The sequence below is a fragment of the Dromaius novaehollandiae genome, chromosome 2, assembly GCF_036370855.1.
Source record: "Dromaius novaehollandiae isolate bDroNov1 chromosome 2, bDroNov1.hap1, whole genome shotgun sequence".
NCBI classification, from domain to species: Eukaryota; Metazoa; Chordata; class Aves; order Casuariiformes; family Dromaiidae; genus Dromaius; species Dromaius novaehollandiae.
The window spans coordinates 99,778,259-99,802,982 of NC_088099.1; the positions used below are offsets into that span (position 1 = coordinate 99,778,259).

General features: G+C 39.4%; 2 protein-coding genes across 11 annotated transcripts; one reads left to right on the top strand and one right to left on the bottom strand.

Annotated features, from left to right (window-relative positions):
* Positions 1–215: 215 nt before the first annotated feature.
* On the bottom strand, positions 216–15,207 carry LOC112985844 (tRNA selenocysteine 1-associated protein 1-like). 8 transcript variants are annotated; one of them, XM_026104769.2, is made up of 11 exons: positions 14,625–14,763; positions 13,591–13,759; positions 11,984–12,056; positions 10,917–10,993; positions 10,697–10,824; positions 10,029–10,160; positions 9,039–9,158; positions 6,670–6,865; positions 6,063–6,108; positions 5,206–5,374; positions 216–1,926 (listed from the first exon to the last, which is right to left on the bottom strand). In XM_026104769.2, exons 4-10 carry the CDS (start codon positions 10,944–10,946, stop codon positions 5,238–5,240), a joined length of 789 nt encoding a protein of 262 aa, XP_025960554.1. In that variant the 5' UTR covers positions 10,947–10,993; positions 11,984–12,056; positions 13,591–13,759; positions 14,625–14,763; the 3' UTR covers positions 216–1,926; positions 5,206–5,237. The 8 variants fall into 8 exon arrangements, with proteins under 8 accessions (XP_025960554.1, XP_064363101.1, XP_064363099.1 ...); XM_064507031.1 differs by lacking the exon at positions 14,625–14,763 and adding an exon at positions 15,078–15,207 and having other exon boundaries at positions 216–5,374; XM_064507029.1 differs by lacking the exon at positions 14,625–14,763 and adding an exon at positions 14,766–14,905 and having other exon boundaries at positions 216–5,374.
* Positions 14,856–23,191, top strand: PAK1IP1 (PAK1 interacting protein 1). Of its 3 annotated transcripts, none has more exons than XM_026104790.2 (10): positions 14,856–14,980; positions 15,721–15,883; positions 16,894–17,014; positions 17,110–17,184; positions 17,814–17,866; positions 18,339–18,484; positions 18,572–18,669; positions 20,077–20,176; positions 21,870–21,996; positions 22,730–23,191. In XM_026104790.2, the coding sequence occupies exons 1-10, from the start codon at positions 14,918–14,920 to the stop codon at positions 22,888–22,890; spliced, it is 1,107 nt and encodes a 368-aa protein (XP_025960575.2). In that variant the 5' UTR covers positions 14,856–14,917; the 3' UTR covers positions 22,891–23,191. The 3 variants fall into 3 exon arrangements, with proteins under 3 accessions (XP_025960575.2, XP_064363096.1, XP_064363097.1); XM_064507026.1 differs by lacking the exon at positions 14,856–14,980 and adding an exon at positions 15,196–15,326; XM_064507027.1 differs by lacking the exon at positions 14,856–14,980 and adding an exon at positions 15,349–15,367.
* Positions 23,192–24,724: the final 1,533 nt, after the last annotated feature.

The window sequence follows — 24,724 nt, forward strand, 5'->3', positions numbered from 1 at the left end:
GCGGGCAGCCAGGGACGAGCTGGGGGGGGGGGGGGGGGGGGGCCGCGGGGAGACCCCTCCCCCTTCTTCCCCCTGCTGCGGGCGGCCCCGTGGGCTCCCCGGGGCGGGGGCTCCCCCCGTCAGTCCCGGCGAGCAGGCAGAAAGAAAGCTTGAGAAGGAGGGGGGGCATGCAGTGTTACTTGGGGATCCCGTTACAAATTGCATGTAAGCAAGAGAAACGGCAACCTCCAGCTTTAATGTAGTTCATTTTTGGCCAACAGGTGAAAAAGATAAGCTTCAACCCAGCTGTCTCTACCTCAAAACAAGATAGGTTTCCATTACAAATCAAGAAAATGTAAAGTATTTTAGTTCCTTATGAATTTTTATGCTACTAAAAATTAAAATTTGAGACTATGGTTCTACATCCTATGTGGTGCACTCTGTTAACAATGGAGCTGAGCAGTGCATCTCAATCACCCTCGGTGAAAGTCAATAAAAATGTTCATCACCCAAAATGCAACACAATGTAGTAACAAATGTTTTCTCTCGCACTGATGTAGAAGAGAGACTGTGATCACAGAGTCTATCGCAGATACTCAACAATGAAAGACAGAGCCATAATACAGTATTTCACAACCCCTTTCACCCATCTCCACCAAAAAAATAAAAACAGTCATCACAGCACACACAAACTCAAGGGTTTAGGAGAGCTCACACCAGTAAGAGCAGTTCTGAAGGCCTCAAGGAAAGCAACCCAGCAGCAGCAGAGTCCTTGCTTTCAGGAAGAATCTTGAGATTTTTGCCCTGTAAAGTCTTTGCTTCTTGTTTCATACTGGAACACTTTAACATCACTGGTATCTTTCCAACTCTCTGGATTTGCAAGCTCTCAGTCCATCTGTTAGTCCTTAGTCCAGTCTTCATGGTCATCTAAATGAGATGACCATTTCTGAAGTCCCAACAGAGGGGAATTACTTTCTAGGTATTTCTCTCCATAAAATGGACCCTCAGAACTCTAGTGTCTTCTCCTTCTCCCCTACCAGCTTAACTACAACTTTATGTCTAGTGGAATGCTTTATGCCAGCCAGGACAAGGAACACATTTAGAAGGCACCTGTAAGAACCACCTCATCTCTTGTAAGCTGCTAGTGTGTTACATTTGCAGGCCAATTCTAGTACAAGGCTCTATTTCCACAACATACATGTCAAAAAACTGTATCAATATAATCAAAAAAGATTTACATCAGTACCATCAGCAAAATACAAAGAAGGTAACATTTTAGCCTGAATTTGTCATCGTTTTGGCCAAGGAATCAATTATTGTGGTAAACTATGACTTCCACCAGGAGAAGAAGAATCCATTATGGGAAGAACAAGCTTCACAAAGGGATATAAATTGTGCCTTTTAATAATGGTCATTTATCAGTAGTAATGCCAGCTTCTAAAAGCCCATCCGCACAAAGAATTGACTAAAATTACTCCTACACTGGACACTCATAAGAGCTGCTCCATTTTAAAATAAGATTCTCCTTCTGATGTATGCTAAGTAAATTAAGATAACCTGAAACAACGTTTTCTCTTCCAGATGAGCGTCAAAGGCAGCTACGCTACAGCTTCTCTCTGTAAATTCATATGCTGTTTTATTTACTTACTTTACTTACATTTTACTTATTTAGAACAATTTCCTATATAGTGACATGCTTTTAATGACACTTATGACTCAAATGCTTGCAGCTGTACTTAAACAAACAGTGTCTATTAACATGAGTCACTGAAGTTAAATATGCATCGTTAAAAATGAGCCAAAACAAAAGGCAAAGGCAAAAAAAAAAAAAAAAAAATCCAGCGGAATGAGAGGGATCATCAGCATTTGATGAATCTTCCCTATGAGTTAGATCTGCAAGTTTACTTTGAGGTAGTGCTACAAAGAAGCTGTTGGTCCAAGAGCATCCTGCAAAAAGAAACAGTCATGGCTTAAGTAACTCTTTAGTCTTTTTGGCCTGTTTCTTTTTCCCCTGCTCACAATTGTGGGATCAGTAGCCCCTCATACCATTGTACTAAAGCCATTCTTATCAGAGGAGGGATAGGAAATGTTAAAACTACTGTTCCAGAAAATACTAGCAAATCTTGAGTAAAGGCACTATCTATTGCAACTACATAGAATGAAAAAAAAGTTTATGAAACTATTACTGAATATTCTTACAAAAAACCTTCATTAAGCTTGGGGGGGGGAACAAAATCTTTCAGCTGGATAAAATAGAGACAAAATAGAGAAACAGAAGTGAGATATGGTGGTGTTGAAAAGGTTGCCTTTCCTTGTTTAAGGAAAGCTCCCACTGCAATCACACCTTTGTGGAACTGATGGCAGACACTCCTATGATGTGTTCTGGTCTTTGTATAAGCCAACATGTTAGTCACTAAAACTGGAGGTTTACTCAGAAAAATCTCAGCAATGCATTCCAACAGTTCTAATGAAAACACTCTTTCCTATATTTGAGGTTTAGAGGTAATACCAACCCAGGAAGAAACTTTGCATTCAGGATGCTTCTACAATCAAGAACCTGCACTATAATCACTCCCTAAACACTGTAACACTCCCAATCCCATGGGTGCATTCCTGACTGCAAAAGGGAATCAGCCAGTAAGTCTCAGGAGAGACCAAAAGAAAGGTGGTGGTGGTGGGGGGCTGCAACCAACATATGGGGTTTTTTTTCCTCCTCTCAAGTTGACTGCAACACAATATACCCACTACTGGCCCAACCTCTTTCACTGGATGTACAAAATTGGTACTTCCCTTATAGAGGTAATTTACATTCCAGAACAGAAGGTGCACGTGTGTACAGCACAGAGGGAAAATTGCATGAATGTGGTAGCTATGGACTGAGACTTCTACTGAGGTTCATATAGTGTGGTGCTGTCACTGCCACATTGTCAGACTAAGTGAAATCACATAGCTACCTGGGCCCCACATTACACAGTTTACCTATTATGGATCAAACTCCCAATGGCCAAAATTCAGCACATATACTCTAGGAGCAATCAGTCAGCATTTCTTATGGGCCGACACGTTCTTATTATCACATTTTTTTAATTGATACCACAAAAGATTTCCACAGACTACTTGCTGTAATGCAACTGCAGTGTAAAGTGGTGCTATGCAAGCCACTTCAAGCACCATGTAACTTGTGCAGAGGTGGACGCTGCCTGCCATCCTTCCTACATACCCTTGCTACTCATGTTGGTATTACCTACTAGCTTCAAAATCCTCTGTGTAGGAGACCAGCTTTTACTACTAAGCTCAAGCACCACAGCTATGCATTAAAGTTGGCATCAAAGTTTCTAAGCTTTCAAAGCTTTCACACTCCCATTCAAGTTCAAGGAGCTTACATTTACTCTCTCAACAGTCCTCCCCTACCTCACTCTCTTAAAACAATTCCATGTATGCATGCAGGCAACCCTTTTCCCACCCAGTCAGGTTCTTTTCTCCATCTATTTTACTTCCACCTTCCATCAAATTCTCATAAATATGCTCCTCACCATCACCCTCCAAACACTCATCAGTTCACACAAGGGAATCGCCCAAATCCCTCTTCCCAGCTACCTAGCAATTAGCTCTCCCCCAAAGTAAGGGGGCAATTGCTGACACATTGATGCCACTCCCTTGCCTACATGAGGTTCTTTGCCTTCTGGCTGTTCCTACATATAGCTGCAAAAATAAAGAACAGAAGCTCCTATGGTACACAGAGCCTTGCCTTTTTAGATTTCTGTATCTGACAGGAATATTTTCACAGTGAAAATATGCTAACAAGTTAAACAGCAAAGAGAGTAGGAGGAGTTTCTGGTCAGGAGCTAGAAATGACAGGTCAGTATTACCAAAATAAAATGTAAAACAAATCCTGTATTGAATTAAGTCCATACATGGCTGACAATCATCACCTTCATTATTAATGTCATTAAAAGGCTGGAGAAATGGATTCCTGCATCTAACAGTTGCTTTAGCTTGTCCCCAAAACACACATGGCAGCAGCCATGTGGCAAGTGCCTTGACTTGTTTTAGTTGCTTCCACAGCTACTACTTAAGCTAAATTCTGCTTCCAGCCTAAGTTATCACTATACACTGTTTATTAGTGAATACTTTTGCCTCTATATTGTTAAGTAGTCTGTGACTACAAAGTACTTCATGCCCTTCAAGATGAGGGCAGTTTAACAGTAAGGAAACTTACTGAGAGAGGTGGCTGGCTAATAAAGCAGCACTCTGCTCATTATCATCTCCCCTACTCCTCCAACTTCAATACTGAAGACTGGCACTCTACTAAAAAAAATTTTACAACCTCATCATTAAAAAACACCTCCAATGTTGGCATACAATCTGAGCATCAGGAAGACCGATCCAGTTGTGGAGATTAGGACACAGCACAAAGTTGTTAATGGGTTTTTGTTGGTGGTAGTGGGTTATTCTTCCTTCTCTAAACCAGAAAGTTATTTCCTCCATGAATTTTTAGGTTTAAGAATGTTATAGTAGTTTCTGTTGTAAAGCATCAGCTGAGAAGGCTACAGAAGGGGCAGGAGGAGACTTTAGGGAGAAGCTGCATGCTGGGGCATAGATGGTCAGCTGAAAACATCCTTAGTTCATGGAATACTTGCAGCTGTGGCACCCCAAAGTCTGCACTCCTGTTTAATACACCACACTTATAAAGTAGTTTTAACTGACTAGCAGATCAACAGTGGCACAGTTAGCTCCAACAGACTGCAGAAGGAACAGTGGGCATGAGTGTCCCCATAGCAAACCCTGGAAACATCTCCTGGATATACTTTTATCTAAACAAGCATGTTAAGTGCTTGTAAAAATAATTATCTAAGAAACCTAGAAAACTAGAAGAGTTAGTTGTTGTCCATGGCCTGACACCAATTCCAAATCAACAATAGATGAAATATTCCAGTTAAATTCTGTAAGCCAGAAGAGAATGTGCTGCACACATGTAAGAGTAAAATCCCTTGCTGGCAGGTTTGCGGAAACAAAATTTTATTTACACAGGCAAGTCTATCTTTAAGACCCCATTTAACTCTTTACATTTCTAGAATATTTACATGATTTCAAGATGCTTCAAGAGTAGAGTGATGAACAAAAGAGATTACAGAATCTGTCAAAAGCATAGCAAAAAACCCAACTTATCATTGTGCTTTAAAACTTATGATCTAGAGCAATATAGAAGAAACGTAGTTTTAGCACCTTGGTCATAACGGTCATGCTATATAAGACACTTAAATAGCAAAGGGGATGTCAGAAGTGACCGTATCCAGAGGTTGCCAGTGACAATTCATGAGCGAATCATAGAATTCTTCACTTGTCTCCATAAATTGTCTGTTCATTTCATCAATATCCAAGTGAAGTTGTGGATCTGAAAATAAAAACCTTGTAAGTACAAATATCTGACCTCGGAGAGGCACATGAGAAACTGAGAAGTAAATGCTGAATAAAACATGCTTTAGAGTTAGTACTTTATTACCTAAATTCAATAAACCTCTTTATTCCCCCCGAAATTATGACAAACTTCACAATTCCAACTTCTTTAGAATCTCTTGTATTAGAATGCTAAGACTACATTAGTATTTAAACAGATTTAAGGATAATTTTTAAACCATGAAGGTTTTCCCTAAACCAGTTAAGTCAGTTCTACTAATTTGTGTTACACAGGATAAGGTTATTAAACACTGACATAAGAAGTCTCAGTGGGAAGCACTGTTCCAGAACCTTCCCAGAACCCTTCCCAACCTATTAATATTTAATACAGAATCTGCTTAGCAAAATCAATACAGACATGACAAATTCTGTATTAGACCATCTTGAAAGGAGACTGAAAGTAGCATTAAGAGAAAGCTACTGTGTTACTGACAACATCCCATTTTACTTGACATATAATGAAAGGCCTATCAACCCCAACTCATCTTGGCTACACCCCACAGAAGACCTCAGTGTATGAGTTACCTTCTTGAATTTCCAGAATATACCTCAAATAGAAGTCGGCTCATATTGTTAAAAGGCATAAGTATGGCTAAATTCAAATTTAATGATACAATCATTATTACCTTCAATTATTAGGTCATCACTGATTTCAGCCATAGCTGAAGTCTCCTGAAACAAACAAGAAAGTACTCATAGAAATTTAATCATAAGCCATATGATAACACATCAGAAGTTCAAAGTAATTTTGTACTTATGTTCACAAAACCATTGTCATCTCCTAATCTCAAGTTGTTCCCTCCTCCTACAACTACAGGAATAAACAGCTTCTTCGCAAAAGAAAACCAAAAGTATAGTTCAGGTTGGAAAGGATGTCTGGAGATCATCTTAGACCAGCCAATTTATCAACCATAAGACTATCTTACACTGATTCTTTAATTTGCTTGAAGCAAAGCACATCAGAAGGACAACAGGAATAGGAATAACATGATTTTGTATGTCAAAACCATTATTTGGTACATGTGAGCAACATGTAATAATGTGTAACTACAGATGTACTGCTTAAGCACTTAGTCACACAGATACCTCATAGTGAAGCCTGCTATTCTAACCCCCACTCCACACTAAGCAAAAAGAATGATTTCAGTTTTAGGACTTCATTTTTTTGTTCCCATTTACACAATTCATACAATTTGTGGAATTTACTGTATAAAACAAGTGTAGTATCTTTACCTCAAAAACAGCTGGAGCCATAACAGCATCTCCCAAAGAGCAGTCTCCAACAGCTTGCATGCTATCATAGGGAGCATAGGAGCTATAGTTGTAGTCAGCATAAGGATCATAATTCCACTGCGAGTAGTAGTTCTGATAATCTTGGTAATAATCATTGTAGTTATATGACTGGTACCGCTGGAATTCTGCTTTCAGCCTGAAACATTAAAAGTTATATACAGTTAGAGTTTGAGAACAACAAGCTTTAAAACTAATTCTGAAGTTAAACAATTTGCCAGTTTAGGTACTTCAGAACTTAAAAGCAAACATTTCTTAAAAATATCTGCCTAGGTGACAGTGAGAAAGTCACAGCACAATGCCTCATGTTTATACAGAGGCTAACACTCTCACCTTAGCCAATATCAGAAGTAATTTCCCTGGATTAACTCTAGATCCATGGCACTGTTATCTCTACCCATTTAAAGTATTTTTATTATCAGTATAAGCAAGCTGCTGCTAGCTTTTAGCAGAACACAAAGATCTAATTGATTAAAACCAGGAGGCATTTACCAAGCACAGCTGCTTTAAAAGTGCATTCATTCTTAATTAGCCATTCTATCTTTTGTTTGGTTAATTACTAAATCTTACTTCCAGAAACAAGTGAGCCAAATTAGATTATCTGTTTCAGAGGAATATCTGACACTGCCTGCCAATGTGTCATGTCTACCTCTACCCCTCCTGTTTTATTCTCCACAAAGCATGCTTTAGTAATTGCCAAAGTCTGTCAGGTGAAATCAGTCTTTTTTAAAATCATAATCACTGCCATTATCCAGTGGGAGGCCAAATCTGCAGTAAAATTTCAAACTATACTGGTTCTTAAGAACAAAGGACCAGCTTATTAGTTTTCACCACTCCTACACCCCCAAAAAATATTCTGAGGCAGCTTCAGACTGACAGCAATCAAGGCACATATGTTATCCACACTAAAACTGAGGTATACTGAATAAAATAAGTTCAGTAACTTAGCTGCACATTCCCCCCCAAATCCTTTATGTTTAGACATTTCTTCACTGATTCAGTAGAAGCAGACTTCCTGTGTTTCCAGTGCCTAGTTCCTCTTCATCCCCAACACAAAAGACAGGTTTAGACCTGCCTTTTGTCAAGGACACAGACTAAAGGAATTCACAGATAGTTTCCAAATTAAGTGAGCCTTTGTGACAAACTACTCTGATGGCTGGATGTTTTGATGCTAGGAGAGCACAACTCAGCCATTCAGAAATAGATTCAAATTAATGATGTGTATTTTACTATGACATTAAGCTTATATCATTATCAGAATGCATGTGTAGCTTTACAGTAAAGAGACATTATTTTGCTACTGTAGTAAACAAACAACTAGATAATGCATCTTCTAAGTCTTCTGCTTCTAACTTCTCTCCCCACACAAATTTCTGTAAGAAAGAAAAATCTCAAAACACTGCAGCATTGCTCTGGGTAGAAGTGGAGAAACATGCTTCTTCATGACCTATTCTTGTTTTCAAACTTGTTTAGTCATCAGACCACTTCTGGACAGTGCCCTCTTCAACAAGAGCATTTCCATTCTTAAATAAAGAGGCAACATTTGCAGTATTATACAGGGTAAGGACAGAAAGTTATTTCTACTGTTTAACAGAAATTACAAGCTAACCTCTTAAATACTCAGAACTTTATAAAACAGTTTCCATTTTGTCTGTATCCTGGATCAGAGCTTATCAAATTTGGTATCAATTCTGTAACTGGTCAGAGATTGACTCAAATGACTGACTGATAAAGAACTGAGAAGGCAGAATAAAAAGCCTCTCAAATGAGAGAAAGAGATAAACTTTAAACTCCCCACTGCCCCAACTTTGGAAAGCAAAAAATGTTACCAGAACACTGTGTGGAGTACCATCTCCTTTACCTTCTTCTTCCCCCTATATGCATGTGTTTTTCCAGTTAAAGAGCTCCTTCCTTCCCTAGCCTGCTGGGAAACTAGTGATGTGCTACTATCTAGAATAGAAAACCTCAAGCATACAAAACCCTACATTAACTTGTCACCCTTTTGCCTTCTCCATGCCTAGGCCCTGATAATATTTATGAATTCAGTATCAACTTTGCTACTATGAGAAACAAGACTGGTCACAGCAACAGCTAAGCCTATGTTCCAGAACCTGGAATCTACCTCTCCCCCAATAATCCTGAAAGAGGTAGATGAATCCAGGGAGTCAAAACATGATATATGGAACAAAAAAATGCAAAAGTAGACTGCATCATGTGTACAGTCATTACAGTAAGTGAGACAGATTTTATGAAGGCAGAGCTACAAGAATCTGATTTAGAACTACTGTATCAATGCACAGCTGGTTTGTTACCTTTTAGAAATTCCTATGCTCAGCCGAATTCGTTTTCCCCCCAGACCTGGCGCATTCTGGCAGTCTTGCAGTGCCCTCATCTGATCACCTTGTTCACCAAATCTGACATAGGCATACCCTCTACAATTTTCAAAAGGGAGAAAACAAAAATTCTAGTATGCGTAAAAGTTACAAAACCAATTTGTGTTCTACAAAAAATACGATAGTAACTACTAGAGCTTCTGTTACAGAACTCAGCCTCTCCAGCATGTGCACATGCACAGTAAATGTTTTCACCAAATCAAAAACTTGGGCCAGAAGCAAACAGCTTGTTCCTTGGTAACATTAAGATGTAACCAGCTGAGAGCCAGCACAAACAATACGTTCTTTTTAAACTGCTAACCTATGTAACTAATCAGATTCTATACTTCTGTGCTATACACTAACTTTTTACTTCAAACATGCTTTCTCTTAAGTTTGTGTGCCTATTACAGCCAGCACTGTCAGAACAGCAAACTCTCATCCCTGCCTGATTCACTGCACAGCCAGTTTAGCTTCTGCTAGGCTTTATTTATTACTAGTACTAACAGGTTCAGCCCTCCAAACCCATCTACAATTTGCCAGGCCTTATTCTTTTCTTCCACATGTAAAATGGGAATTCTTTCCTCTTCAGTATTGCAGATGACTAAGCAGATACACTGCTGTATGTGAGCAGAGCTGCACTGATTTCAATGCACAGCTCTACCCCCTCCCACCACTCAGGTTTCCTTGCATGCAGGCATGCATATGTTTAAATTGAAGATTATCCTATTAACTTCCTAAAACTAACTCCGAAGTTCTAGCAACATGAGCATCCTTGCTGTCAAAAAAAGCAATGCTAAAGATTAATCTCTGCTCTCTCCCTGCCTGGGGGAGAGGGGGGGAAGGCAGAAAAAGTCCAGATGCAAGTGCTTATACATTACTTATAGAAGCAGACATATTGACAACATTTCAAATTTGCTTAGAAGTTACCTGGAATATCCCAGTAGATCTGTTGCTATCTTGCAGTCAATACATGAAGGGTACCTCTTCAGGAAATAGTCATAGAGCTGGAAGTCATCCACTTCTGGGGTGAGCTCCCCAACAAATATTGAATAATCCGGTCTTAGGAAAAAAAAGAACAGTTTTATTGTTTTGAGACTAAGGTACCAAACAGATATACAGCCACTTATCACTGGACAAATAAGGAGACAAATGTGACAAAAAAAATTAACTGAAGAACTATTTTGGAGAATGTAATGCCATCACTCCAGCATAAAGCAGTCAGTTTTTTGGGTCCATTCTACTGCTTTAGCAAAACACACTTCAAATTAGAAGCTGGTTTCAAAAAAGCCCAGTTTTTACTGTCTGCAAGCAAGAAATATAAAGGCACAAAAATTTCAAGAGAAGTGTTACCTCAAGTTACAGTAATTCAAAAAAGCTACCAGCATATTGCACCACTGCTTCTCAGTAACAGTGGGAGATGAACTTACTATAGAAAGCTTCATTATTGTATTGGCAGTATATTAGCACAAGCAGTATTTGGTGTACATGCACCAGAAGCAGCATTTCAAAGTTTTAAAGGTAAACGATGGCATTCACTGCTCATTATCAATTTAAATGGATAGCGGTCAGATCTGCCCATCTCAAAAATACTTTACCTGGTTGAACTACTAACAAACTCAATTCTTCCTGGCTTTATTTTGTTCTTTTTCTTTCGTTTTTTCTGCGGTGTTCTCCACCAGCTATAGGCCTGGAGGCATTCTCTTTTCTTTCCCATTAAATCCTGCTGGGATAAAAAACACACCTTTATAGTATTTAGCCTCATTTACATTCCTCCCACCCACTCCCCATCACCACAGGTGATTTCCCCATATTCACCTTGCCCTTGAAAGAAGCCTGGGGTCCCATTTCTCCCTCCGCCTCCCATGAGGGAAAGCAGCCTCTGGGGAAAACGCCTGGCAAAAATAACAGAGCCAAAGGATTGTATGAACAGCCATATTCCCCTGACTTGTCAAGCTGGCTAAAGGATGGACAGCTTCTTCTTGGAATTAGGAAAAAAGCAGTTAGCCCTTTGATGTTGGCCAATCCTAAATATTAGTTTAAGGACTGGATTGTGCACAACTTGAGCTCCAAGATTCAGAAGAAACTCTGCAGCAGCTGTGGGAGTGATGAAGAGGCAGAGAAAAATCTCTTGCCTAGAGGGGATCTCAGCTGTCCCTGTTTCCCCTCACCTACGAATTCTCCTCCTCCTATGTGAGATGCCTCTCCTCACTGCTAACTGTGAGTCAACTCTCCCAGGCCAGGAACAATGATGGGAGGCTAGTTAATTGAACATAAGGAGAAGGCAGACCAGGAACAGATACTATTTTGGCTGAGGGAAAACGCAAACCCAGATGCAAGGCCAGGAAGAAATAGGCATAAAAAGTGCCTCAAAAAAAAAAAAAAGGAAGAAAAAACCACCACAGGAAGTTTAAAAACAAAGCAGGACATCTACAAGAAAGAGGAGGGAGACAACAGCAGTATTAACATAAGTTGCCTCCCTCACTTAAGATTCTGAAGAACAAAGATTCCCAATACAGGGCTCCAAAAATAAGAACAGTAGTTTTCAGTAACTTTTACTTACGCAGACTTTAATGTTCTTCTTCTAGAACATCTCTACATATATCTTATATAGAGTGTTATGCACAAGATCCATCAGACCTCATGCTCAAATAATCCAAACTGCACAATTTAGCATTATGCCCCCAATCTACTTCAGTTGATATGATTAAGCATCCATAGGACAACCAACAGTTACCAAAGTACCTGAAGAAATCATAAGACTAAAAGAACACCCAACTCAGATCAAGCTAGCTATTTCAGCTTTTCATTTACTATGAATTCTGAGTATGGTTTTGGAATCCATTAAGCACTGCCAATCTGAATTTCTCACCAAGTGATCTTACCTGGTTTGCCATGGTTGAGTTGTCTTTCTCCAGCAAGAGAACTGTACAGGTGCAGTTTATTGCAATCCTTCAGCTGAAAAAAGTGTGGGGAAAGAGCAAGATAAAGCATCTTTTATCTTGGATATAAACTACTTTCATAGATGTTCATCCTGCCTTAAGTTTTTAGGATTATTAATTCAGAAATTAAAAGTTCCTATGTTCTAACCTGTCATTGCCAAAGCATCACCTCATTATGTTTAACAGTCCATTAAAATAGAGGTTCTGCAGACCAAAATAATATTGTTTTACATCATACAGTAACCAAGTGTGGAGACAAAAAAGGATGTATGGCTAACTGGACTAAGATTAGGAGGCATCTTCACATTTTAATTTTTTATTGTGATGGCCTGCCAAGTTTTCCCATTGTCCAAAGCAGTCAGAAATGAGAGCCTTTAAGTCTCCTGTGCCTTACCATTATTACTAGAATACATACATAGGAGAACAAAAGTTTTGGGGGTTTTTTGTTTGTTTTTTTATTTTCTTTTTTCTTTTTTAAAAAGAGACCTCTTCTAAAATAGTTAAAAACACCACAATAAAACAGAAGCTTCCATGTGCTTGGTACAACCCCTTAATTTGGCTCAAAGGCAGGAAGAACTAAGTGTTGATTTACCTGTGCTGCAAGTTACATAGCAAAACAAGCAGTGGCACTTCTTACATGCTGAACAGCGAGAGAAGCAGAAAGAGGGAGCAGGGCACAGTAAGGTGGGCATGATCTTTCTCTGCACATTTACTTACATTATCTCTTCTGCCCCTTCCATACATACACATTTCACATGCTAACTCACCCAGCTAGTTAGCAGAATGACTCCTTGCTATTATCAAAATTCTGGATACGCTTCACACCACACCTTTGTTATTTCTTTCAGATAGCCTTTTATTTTTTAATTTTTTCTCCGTCACACATCCAGTACAAACCATTGCAGAAAGCTTTTCTTGTTACAAAATATTTTGCACCCCCTTCCACACATGTAGCTGTTCACTGACCACTACTGATTTTTTTCATCCAGTGTTGCTGCTTCAATATAGATATAGAATTGTTGGAGTTTCAGCTTCCATTTCCATGCAGTAAACTCTGTAATGTATTGTGTATTGGCTACTTAAGTCCACATTCACTTAAAACAATAATTAGAGTATCTGCAATGCTTTAAAAAGTTGCCCACACAGGGGATCACTTCCAAGAAGTGATCTGAAATGGTTTAAGCTAGTTTGACATAAAATAGCCAAATACTAGAATAAGAACATCCATGCATGGTCTTATTCAGGATAAGATGCCTTTTGTCCATTCTGAAGCCAAGAAGCTTTTCAATTAAAACAAATCCTTAAATATACACATACACTAGTAGGCTTCACATATATGATGTCTTAACTAAAACTGTTTTTGATAAAGAATTATCAGCAGCAATTTTTTCAGTTAAAAGTTGCCATTAATGGGCCCATATAGTGATGATCCTCTAATTCTAACCTTATTGTTATTAAAAAGGAATCACCAACTCCTCCATGCTTTAACATTTGAATACTAATTCTTGAATTGACAACTACATAATACTCTTAATTTTTTTTAAACTTACCCCTCGTTCTTTGTGCAGATATGAGATGCCACACACCACAACGCAGTTCTACTGCAAAAAAAACTATCAGAAGGCAAGTAATGCAAGAGCTTCCTGGTCACAGTTATCAGACTTTTAAGCACAACAGCGTTTTTGCGCTCTCCCCTTCTGATCTTGATTGATCTTTTCACTACAAGTCAAAAACATTAAGAAGTTAGAACTGCATGTATTCACATAGTACTTCGGTTATTTATCTTAACTGTAGTTACAGAGATATTTATTACTTAAGGACAGCAGAGCAACTTTAATTTCCAGAATCCAAACACCTCCTTAAGATTACACACACATCTGATCAGCTTTTTTATTCGCTTTATTATTCTGATTGTATTGGCAAAAAAAAAAAAGCGCTTTCAACGCATAACAGGCTAGATAAAGCTATCTAAGAATAAAAGTGCATGTGGGAATACAGCTCATCCAGTCTCGGAGGGGCAAGCCGTTCCCTTCTGGTGCAGTTTCGCCGACGCCAGGGGCCCCATCAACGCCGAGAACAGTCTCCGAGCGTTTCTAGGCGGCACAGTGACCCCGGCCTAGCTCCCGGCAGGCCCAGGCCCGAAGTGCGCCGCGCCGTGACGCATTTTTATAAGCCACTTCGCACGGCGGAAGGGCCGCAGCGCAGCGGGAGGCGAGGCCTTCCCCTCCTCCCCCGCCCCCGCGCCCCGCCCGCGCCGCGGCCAAAGGGGCGCCTAGGCCGCGTTTCCCGTTTATTGTTGCGTTACGCGATAATAATACAAAAATAATGTCAAAAAAGGGCAAAAGAGCCCGCACGGCCCTAACAAAGGCGGCCCCGCCCGCGGCTCGGCGGTGCGCTCGCCCGGCGGGGGGAGGGGGCGATGGAGGCCCGGGGCCGAGCCGCCCCTGAGGCGGAGGGAGGGGCCGCCCCCCCCCCGGGTTGCGCAGTATATGGTCTCGCGCCCCATCCACCGCCGCCAAGGCCCCCCTGACGCCGCTCAGGGGCGCTCCCCTCCCCTCCCGCCTGCCGCGATCCCGGCACTAACGTCTCTCGTCCTCCGCGTCGCCATAAGGAGCAGCGCGAGCCCCGCTTCCGCTCCGCCAGGACCCGCCGCGCGGACTGCCCCGCGCGACGCCTGAGCCCCGCCGCCCGTGCCCTCACCGCGCCTCGGCGCGTCGCCCCCCACCTCCGCCTCACTGAGGCCGCAGGCTCCTCGGCAGCGAAGCGCCCTCGGCGACGAGGCGCGGGCGCGGCTCGGCGGGCCCCGGCGCGGGCGCAGGCAGCGCCGCAGACAGACCGCGGGCGGGCCTCGAGGTGGCGCCGCGCGTGGCGGCGCCGATGGAGCTGGTGGCGGGTTGTTACGAGCAGGTTCTCTTCGGCTTCGCCGCGCGGCCCGCCCAGGTAACGCGCTCGCGCTGCCTCGCGCGGGAGGGAGGGGTGCGCGCGGCGGCCGTTAGCTGCGCCCCAACGGCCGCCTGCCGCGGAGACAACCACTCACCGGCCTGCCCGCCCGACCGCGCCGCTGGCCTCCGGGTGGGCTTTTAAGGCGCCGCGGGGGCGGGGCTGCCGCCCGCAGCCGCAGGCTCGGCCCCTGCCTCCCCGTCCTGCCCGGGGGGGCGCGACGGCCTCCCCCGCGCCGTGGATCATGCGAGCCCCGGGAAGCGGCCGGCCGCGTCGGGGGCTGTGTCGCAGGCTCTTCTCTCTGAGCCTTGGAGCGAGAAGCTGCGGGAAAAGGGCAGCGCGAGAGGTGCCACGTTGTCTTGCGAGACCCAGAAGGGCCCGTGCCAGGTGGAGGGCATGTCTCCAGCCTGTAGTGCTGGAAGAAGGGCAAATTTGTCAGGGCTGCCCATTAGATTTACCTCTGTTATAGATACTTTTTCACATACCTCTTCATTTAAACCGAACACTGATTACAAGAGGCAGTCTGGACATTTAAATTATGGGGACTAACCTCCTAGTGGCACATTAACTCTGTAGACTGTCATTATTTTCATAACTAAGTGTAATTCCTTTGCATTTGATACATATACATCTCTGGTTTTTGCTTAACAAAAAATCTTACAGCATGATGAAGATGACTATAGAAAAACTCGTTGTGGTGAGCTTCAGGAAGACCTGTTTATTTTGTATTTCATTTACAGTCTTGGACCCTTGTCCCTGATTTTACCCATCATGCCCACTCTGCCTCGTTATCAGCAGTAGCAGTGAATAACAGATACGTGGTCACTGGGAGCAGAGATGAGACAATCCAAATCTATGATATGAAAAAGAAGATAGAACATGGGGCACTGCTGCAGCACAACGGTAAGGGAGCTTTTTGTCTTGCAGAATATTAATGATAGAACCTCATGACTGGAAAACTGGCTCTTGCTAGAAGAAAACTGAAATCGTCATGCTTTTAATAAGGCTTTAGTCTTTAAAACTGGTGGTAATGTAGCCATGATGGTCCAAGGATATAAGCAAGGTAAGCTTTGAAGCATAAAAATCCAAAAATTCTTGTGGTCATCAGCCCACAGATACAGCTTCTTTTTCCAAATATTTTTGGTTTTAACTGTATAAGTAGTTACAGCCACAAATGGCTTATGAGCCACTTTTATTCTACCATGACAATTTACCTATACCGTGCTTGCTTCCAGCAGCCATCTTTCCCAGTGTCCCTGTCCTGTCACAGACATACATAAGCCACCCAAAAGAGAGAGGCAGTATCTGAGAGCAGGCTGCTGCTGCCAGAACAGTTTACCTGGTATGTTGCCTACTTCATGTGCCTCCTAGATTATAGCTGGGAAAGAGAACAGGTAATAACAGTCCAATTCAACACGTGGGTGATTCGTAGCTCAATCCTGAAATGTCCTTTTTCTCCTGACAACCAAGAAGTACACAGAACCAGACTAAACAGTCATAGTACATGCATTCAACTTACACTTGCTAAATCTGGTGCTTCTGGAAAGCAGCATGTGCAATAGATTGAACTGTGTGTCAAAAAGGGGGCTTTGACGTTAGATCATTCCTTACCACTGACAGAAGCTGTGTGTCACCTGAGCCACAACTGTTGATTATTGCTATTTCAAAGGATGGATCAGATGAAGTTCAGATGTATATGGCTACAGGGAGACTAACTGAGCACATAGACTGAATATAGCAAGGAAGTTCATTTTTTGTGAAGAAATACTTGGAAAATAATTCAGATTTTCCCAAGAGTAGAGCAGTAGCTGGCATGTTTGGATGCTAGAAGCATCTCTGTTAACTAATATGTTCCCTGTGTGGTGGCTGCTCAATATGTGCAGATTGCCTATAGCACTGATTTTGATTCGTAGGCACAGTAACTTGTCTGGAGTTCTATGGTACTGCGCATCTACTGAGTGGGGCTGAAGATGGACTAATTTGTATCTGGAACACAAAGAGATGGGAATGCCTGAAATCCATTAAGGCACATAAGTGAGTTTCTTGAATCTGCATGTTCATATGAGTTTTCATATTTATTTTCCTTGTAAATAATAAATGTGGCTAATACATTGTTTCGTTTTTATCAGGGGGCATGTGACATCTCTTTCTATTCATCCTTCTGGGAAATTAGCTTTGTCGGTAGGAACAGATAAAACATTAAGGTGAGTCGAAATTGATTAAGAAATGCTGAGAATTATAGTTAAGTAGTTAGTAAATTCCGTGTTTATAAGCATCAGTCCTGTGTTAGGCCTAGCCTGTGCAACAGTGATGATTGTCTTTTTAAGTTCTAAGTAACAGCAACATTGAAAGTCTTCTCAAGAGTAGCTCTTGCTGTACTCAGCCCCTTGCTGTACTCTAACTCTTTATAATCACCAGTAGATGTATAAACACGTTTTCATTTTAGAACGATATTTGTTTAAACTTCTGAAAGCTGTCAGGTTTTTGTTTACTGTGAGGAAAGTATTATTTCATTTTGAGTGCGCACATGTTGCTGCATATGTATGTTTTATATATATATATAAGGTTACTTTTAACAGAACAATTCAGCTCCTTTTCTAATTTGGCTCTGCATTGCAAACTGTGGTTTACAAAGCAAATAACACAGCTTTGACCATGAAGTGTGCAAACAACATTTCAAATCATCATTTCCTCTTGCATTAAGAAGGTAGTAAAATGCATAGAGATACTTAAAAGCTTCTTTTCGATGCCTCTTGTCAGCAGATAGGACTTAACGGTAGATTTTGCTAAGCTGTTTTTAATTTGAATGCACATTGTCTATTCTTTCTTTCAGAACATGGAATCTTGTAGAAGGACGATCAGCCTTTATCAAAAACTTGAAGCAAAGTGAGTTTATCAGTCTAAATCTGTTAAACAGCTAGAATTAGATTTTGTTTGTTTGTTTAAAGATGAGTAAAGATCAGTAGAATGAATTAATCAACAAGCCAGTTAATTCCAAGGTACTTTGACAACTTTTTTGCACATGCAGGCAAGCATATGTGCTTAATTATAACTATCTACCAAAAGGAAAACAGTGACACAAAGTAAAAATTGTATTTTCTTCCTTAAAGTTTGATGTCAAGACATTTAAATAAATGTTTTATTTTCTTTATAACTTTTGATAATGAAAATAAATATTTAAAACCATAGTTTTACTTGTTACTATGTATTCTAGGTTATTTGATTTTTTTCTGCATTTTTCTCAGGTTGACTTAGAAAACACTGTCTAGCAGCTTCTGAAGACTTACTTTTCGATTTGTATGCAATATAGAGTGCAAAAAGCTGTATACATGTGCATATAATTCTGTCTATTGTATAGATGCCCACATAATTAAATGGTCTCCCAGTGGAGAGAAGTATGTGACCGTGATAACAAATAAGGTGGATGTCTACAACCTTGACACAGCTTCGATCACTGGCACCATCAAAACAGAGAAGAGAATTTCTTCGCTTACATTTATTACAGTAAGTACAAAAAGAAGGATGTTGGGAAGTAAATTGGTTTGAAACATGAATTTAATCACCCTTGCATTTCTTTTCTCCTATTCCAAGGATTCTGTCCTTGCTATAGCTGGAGATGATGAAGTTATAAGGCTTTACAACTGTGACTCTCAAAAATGCCTATTTGAATTTAAAGCTCATGAAAACAGGTATTTCATACTTGTTCTCTTATAATATTTAAATATTTATGGCAACAGTCAGTATGGTCCAATGAATTGTAATGTTCAGCATATCTTAGTATTGTTTCTGTTTTAATATAGAAAGTAAATTTACTAATATATGCTGAATTCCAAATTTGAGACAGACTTGTTTGCTTTTAGTATGAGCTCAAGTACGCTGGTTTCCACGCAAGTTGCAAAAACAACAGGGTATAGAATTAGAAACATTGCAGGTCTAAACTTTGATCTAAAGTATAAAATATTTAGATCTAAATATAAGATCTCAGTATAGATCATATCTAAATACATGATTCAAATATAAGGTCTAAGTATACTGGCATGGATTTATGATAATCTTTTTTCAAGAGGAACATCCCCTTCCCCTCTTTCCTTCCCCAGAACTGATATGCCTTTACAAGTTACAATACCAAAAATTGATGGGACCATGGGGGAGTCTGTAGTGCTTCTGAGGCAGCAGATGACACCATTCCGCTGCAAAACTGTGCTGTAGTGGACAGACAAACTCGGTAATAAGACACCTGGTGGTGTCCTCCTCTCGTGTCTCAGTCAATCCTTGCAACAGCTGCCCCCTCCACAGCTAAGGGTCTGAATTACCCAGCAGACCGGGCCCTACTGCAGCTCGTTCCTGCTGAGAGCCCTGTAATACAGCCCCAGCCCTGGGGCTGGCGTGGGACCGCTCAGAGGCCGCTGGTGTCTCTTGAGCCATAGCTTGATCACCTTGCTATATCAAAGCTTTGCAGTGGGGAGATGGTAGGGAATGACACCAAAAAGGACAAGGTTCTACTAAATTATTTGGTTTTGTATAAAATGCGCATGCATGGTTTTTATATATAAATACATGTATGTGTGTTTGTGTATATATACTAAACTTTACATCTATGATCTGTGAATTCCTGAGATCAGGCACCAATATTTTCTGAAGAGACCATATAAAGAATGTTTAACCTGACTTTACAGATTCTGGCTGTGTAGGATACTTAGATAAAATAAACTAGTTGTACTCAGTCCAGACAATAGAAGGGTAATTATGTATTCTCTGTTGTTGTTGAATACCAAATATTCGTCCAGATGCAGATTTTAATTCACTAAAACACACAAGCATTAGCTGAAATGTCATTAATGTGGATAAATTTTAGTGTGTGCTTAAAAGTACTAAAGTGTTCTTCTGAATTGAATCCTGACAGCTAGGAAAGGCAAGTGTTCCTACTCTAAATGACAGCATTCAAAACAGATTACCTTTCCAAGTTCCTGCCTGTGTTTTTTCTGTTCAAATTAACTTTTAGACTGTTGTGTATTCATCTTTAATTTCTGTCATCTTATTGTTCTGAAGTGAACTACCATGCTATAAAGTAACCGAGTGTTACATTTTCTTCCCAGAATAAAAGATATCTATAGTTTTGAAAGGGAAGGACAACACGTTATTGTTACTGCATCCAGTGATGGTTACATTAAAATGTGGAATCTGGATCTTAATAAGGTTGGTCCATTTAACTGGCTGGTACATTTACGGAAAAACATCAGACAACTAAAATTGCAGATTGTTCCATTTTAAAGACTAATTTTAAATCATTGAGGAAATTTTATTTGTAATCTGGATATCTCGATCTTCCTCCATGCTATTTTCAGCAGAAGATGTATATGTCTATATGTATGTTTGTGTATATTTGTGTATCCTTGTATCTCTGCAATTTTTTAACAAACTACAAAATACAATGAAATTATGAAGCTCTCATCCTCTCTTTTATGTAAAGTCGTGCTTTCCTTTAGACCTGCCTGGCCAAGCTTACGACTCTCTAATCAGTAATATATGCCCTAAGGATTGTTGTGAATTTTTGTAATGTTGTTGACTGTTGCTACTCCCCTTAAAAACAAAATCTATGGTGTGGGGGTGGGGGTGGTTCATGTGGGAGAAAAAAGTTGTCCCGTTGAAAAACTCAAACTCATGAATATACTGGGCACTCTTATTTCCTGTATTTCCTGAACTTTTCTTTATTTTCAAACAGTTCTGAGTAGCACAGTTGAACAAGGAATCATGCCTTATCTTTAAAGTTTCCTGTGTTTATTGTTTTGCGTTAGAGCCTGTTTTTTAAAATCAAGATTAGATTTGTTTAATGCCTAATCATAAAGGATCTATCATATTCCGTTATAAGTATATAAGATGAAATACATATCTGTTAACGTTTTGTACTTTATATTTCTAGTCTGAATTTGCCCATGTATAATTTTCAACCCGTTGACGATTTTTATACATTTAAGTATATGTAATAAGTATAGTTAAGTATATATAATTAAGCCAGAGGAAAAAACCCTCTTTTCCCTTTGTCTCAAATTTCTGTTCTCCTTGTACATAATAGACATAGTCAGCGAGGCACTCTTTAACCCTCTCTGTAACACTGTCATTATTTTGACTAAATGTGTGATTTTTTCTTCTTGCCATGCAAGCAAAATCTTGTAAAACTGTTTGTGTAAGTGCTCTGTCCAGTTCTGTGAGGAAGAATATCCTATTGCAGATAGTTTCTAATGTGTTGATACTGTTGTTCTGCATGTGTTTGTGACACTATCTCCTTACATATGTAGTAGGATATTTGCCCAAGTATTCCCAAAGCTGACTGATACAGAGCAGTTAAGAAATTTCATAAATGCAGACAGATGCAATGGTTGATGGTTGTGCTATGAGTACAGTATGAAGAGATTATTTTTAATCAGCAGTCTTGTCTTTGTGAGGCAAAAAAAGGAATCTGATACAGTCACTTAAATTATTTTAGCTGCACCAAAAAAATAGCTATTACACTGGAGCTTAACTTTTGAATCATTAACAAATTTTATTGTGGAGCTGTGCTTCAGCTGTTTGTGCCTCATGTTAAACTATTTGCATGTGCCTGAAATCCATCTGTCTTGCTTACTGAGATATCCCCTTAAAATAGTTGGGAATAGTTGGGTGGTTTTGTATAAAACCACCAGTGAGGAATGGTGTGAGGATAACAGGACTGTAAGAATCTGACCATTAGCCTGCACAGTGTCTAGTTCTAAACATTTTTAGGTATCTTACAGTTTTTCAGAAAAGATGTAGAAGTTGGGCAGTAAAATACTTTTTCAAGTTCAAATACTTAAGCAGATTTAAAGGGAAATAAAGTAACATTTAATTCTTTTCTTTTTTGTATTATTTTCAGATTAAAGATGTGCCATCTTTACTATGTGAAGTCAATACCAAAGCTAGGCTGACATGTCTGGCAGTATGGTTTGACCAAGCTTCAGAAATCAAAGAAAATTCTGATAAAGCTGCAACATCATCTCAAGGTAATAGCATTGTGTGTATTTTTAGTTGTTAATGTGATTGTGAAATGGAAGATACTAAGTGGGAGGTTTTTTCATACATATATTGGAAAAATTTTCGTAGCTCAAAGAAGTGGGGATATGAGACTGACAAGTGACACAGATATCCTTACCCATCTAATATTATATCAAGACTGCACATAGTAATGCCACAACTGTAGAATTATGCATAGGAAGATAGATGCAGGAACTGAGTGATCATTTGGGTCTGAGCAATAGTTCATTTGTATCTAGAAACTGGTTGCATGATATATTGTCACCTAGTTGGAGGATACTGGCCTCTTCGCACTTCTGTTATATGAAAGTTTTGTTCCTCTTTGCTGAAATAACATACTGAGAAACACACTGGGAAGCTTTTTAAACAGATACGAAAAGAATAAACAGTTTGATAGAACTGCATTTCTTCTATGCACGTAAACAAAATTAGATCTGAGGCCAATACAGTTGGCCAATCCACGTCAGTATTTTTTCTTATTTTTTTTTCTTACTTTGTTTTCTTCTGTAATCTGTTTACATACTTGACCTTCAGATTATTTTCATTTCATGGACAAAGCTGGCATAAATGGCAAACTTCACTTTAAATACAGTATCACTTTATAGTCCCCCTTTTTTAAAGGGAGATACAAATAAATCTGTGCCACGTTAGACTACAAAGACTGGAAGTAAACACAGTGAAAAATATTTTGCTTTTTTTCAGCAAATGAAGTTGAGAAGTCATCAATAGTCAGGAAAAAGAAAGTTTGTTGGACTGATAAGAATGATAAAACGGCAAAAAGAGATAGAAAAATTACTCCCAAGAAGCGAAAATTGGAAACTCCACTGCAAAAGAATAAAAAGAAACTGAAGAGCTCAGAATGAAGGCAACTACCTTCTCTCTTGAATATTTCTGTAATCAGTTTTTACAAAGGTGTAAACCTCTGACAGAACGTACACTTCTGAAGTGATCTGATGTTTCAAAGTAATGACATCTATTACTCTGATGAATTGACTGATCATTGTGGGAAGTACCAAGAGAAGTGGCAACTTTTCCTAAGTAAATGAGGCAAAAATAAATGCATAAAGTGTAATATTTATGTTTTTATATTAACAATGGCATACACTTTTTAACTGGCTCTGAAAATGTCAACTAAAGCAATTAAAAATAGCTACATCTGCATCAGTTACATGTTTGTGTCTCACTTAAATGCAAATTGAAAATACCTACAGTTTTTCATTTTAGTGTTGAAAAAGTTACTGTTCCTTTGACTTAGAAACGATCTGCCTTTATCATGCATTACTTTTCCTACTGTAAGAAGGAACATATTTAAATTACTTAAAATATGATGATCAAATTCCATTCATATTTTCATAAAAAATTTTGCTTTTTACTTCTTGTCATATATGTAGGGTTTATAAACAAAATGTTTATTTTTTAACCTTGTATGTCATGCCTTTAATGTTTTTTAAGCCCTCGTGCCCATACATACAGTCTAGGTCCCCTTTTTTCCAGGAATTCATTTTCGTTATTTAAATGAATTCTCATAAAAGGTCTCTATCACGTTTACACCATATACTTTCAAAAACTTCCAAACTACTGATATTTATGAAATATGGATAGATTGGCTTTAGGGGGGGTGACATGATTGAAATATTTTTTTCAGAAGACTGTATATTTAAATGGAAGAGTTTACATTGAATAATGTAAATGTTTTTCCATTTCCCCACCTTCCCTTTGATCTGAGCTGTATTGTTAAAAAAAAAAAATCTAACATATTTGAAGTTTGTCATGCTGAAAGAATGTCACCCATCTGTTTTGTTCTTAAACAAAAAGTGAATTCCTGAACTTAACAGTCAGTGGGAACAGGATTTTATCCTAACTCTCAACATAAACATACAGTGGGAAAAGCAAAGTTGAGATGGAGAGAACAAGGTCAAATAGTTGTACTAAATGTTCTTTTATTTCTTTCAAAATTAAGGCATTTTAATGTTTTTTGTACTACCATAGCAGTCATTATTTTCTCTCTTTTCAAAAGATAATTGGAGTTATGCTTTGTTCTGATTCACTTTAGGAATGATCTGCTTTTCCTTTTTATGTGACAAGAGAAAAGGCAGAAAAAAATCAAAAATGATTGAGCCAAATCTAGAGACAGGAATGCAGTCTGTCTTAAGGATATAAAATAGGACGTAACTCCAGCTGAGGTCTGTGTATACTCTGACACTGAAACAAAGTGAGTATTTTCTGGGCTGTAGAGAGATTATTCATGTGGCAATGGTAATATTCTCTTGAAGGAGGATGTCCGTAAATCTTGTGTGTGACTGTTTCCTTTATTTAGTGATTACAACCCCTGTAGGAGTTCAGTTTAACTCAACAGTAAAGAGATTTCCATTATACCTTAATTTAAACTTACACAGCTTTGAACTTTAATAATACTCTGAGTATGTGTGTGCACAAACACTGGCAAATAATACAGGACCTAAAACAGTTTGTAGACTTGGCAGGAAAGTACCTAGTCAGATTTTTAACTGACAGCTAGGCTCCTGTAGTATATAGGACTTAATATATTCTCTTATTTAAGCTTTGTAAAATATTTTCAGATATCTATTTTATAATGTTTATTTTCTATCTGCTTGACAAAATGGCTGCTACTACTAAAACAATTGCCATTGTTTGAATTTTTGAGTACATGAGCCATGAACATCACAATTTACAGAA

Bases quoted from the DNA above. Each gene is read 5' to 3' on its own strand.
- LOC112985844 (XM_064507031.1), bottom strand. From the start codon at position 10,946: ATGGGACCCCAGGCTTCTTTCAAGGGCAAG. The intron at 9,159-10,028 runs GTAACTTCTAAG...TGAAAATTGTAG, and splicing joins GATCTACTGGGATATTCCAG to AGGGTATGCCTATGTCAGAT. The intron at 6,866-9,038 runs GTAACAAACCAG...TTAATGTTTCAG, and splicing joins AGCATAGGAATTTCTAAAAG to GCTGAAAGCAGAATTCCAGC.
- PAK1IP1 (XM_064507026.1), top strand. From the start codon at position 15,225: ATGCGAGCCCCGGGAAGCGGCCGGCCGCGTCGGGGGCTGTGTCGCAGG. The intron at 15,327-15,720 runs GTGCCACGTTGT...TTTCATTTACAG, and splicing joins GGAAAAGGGCAGCGCGAGAG to TCTTGGACCCTTGTCCCTGA. The intron at 17,185-17,813 runs GTGAGTCGAAAT...TCTTTCTTTCAG, and splicing joins GGAACAGATAAAACATTAAG to AACATGGAATCTTGTAGAAG.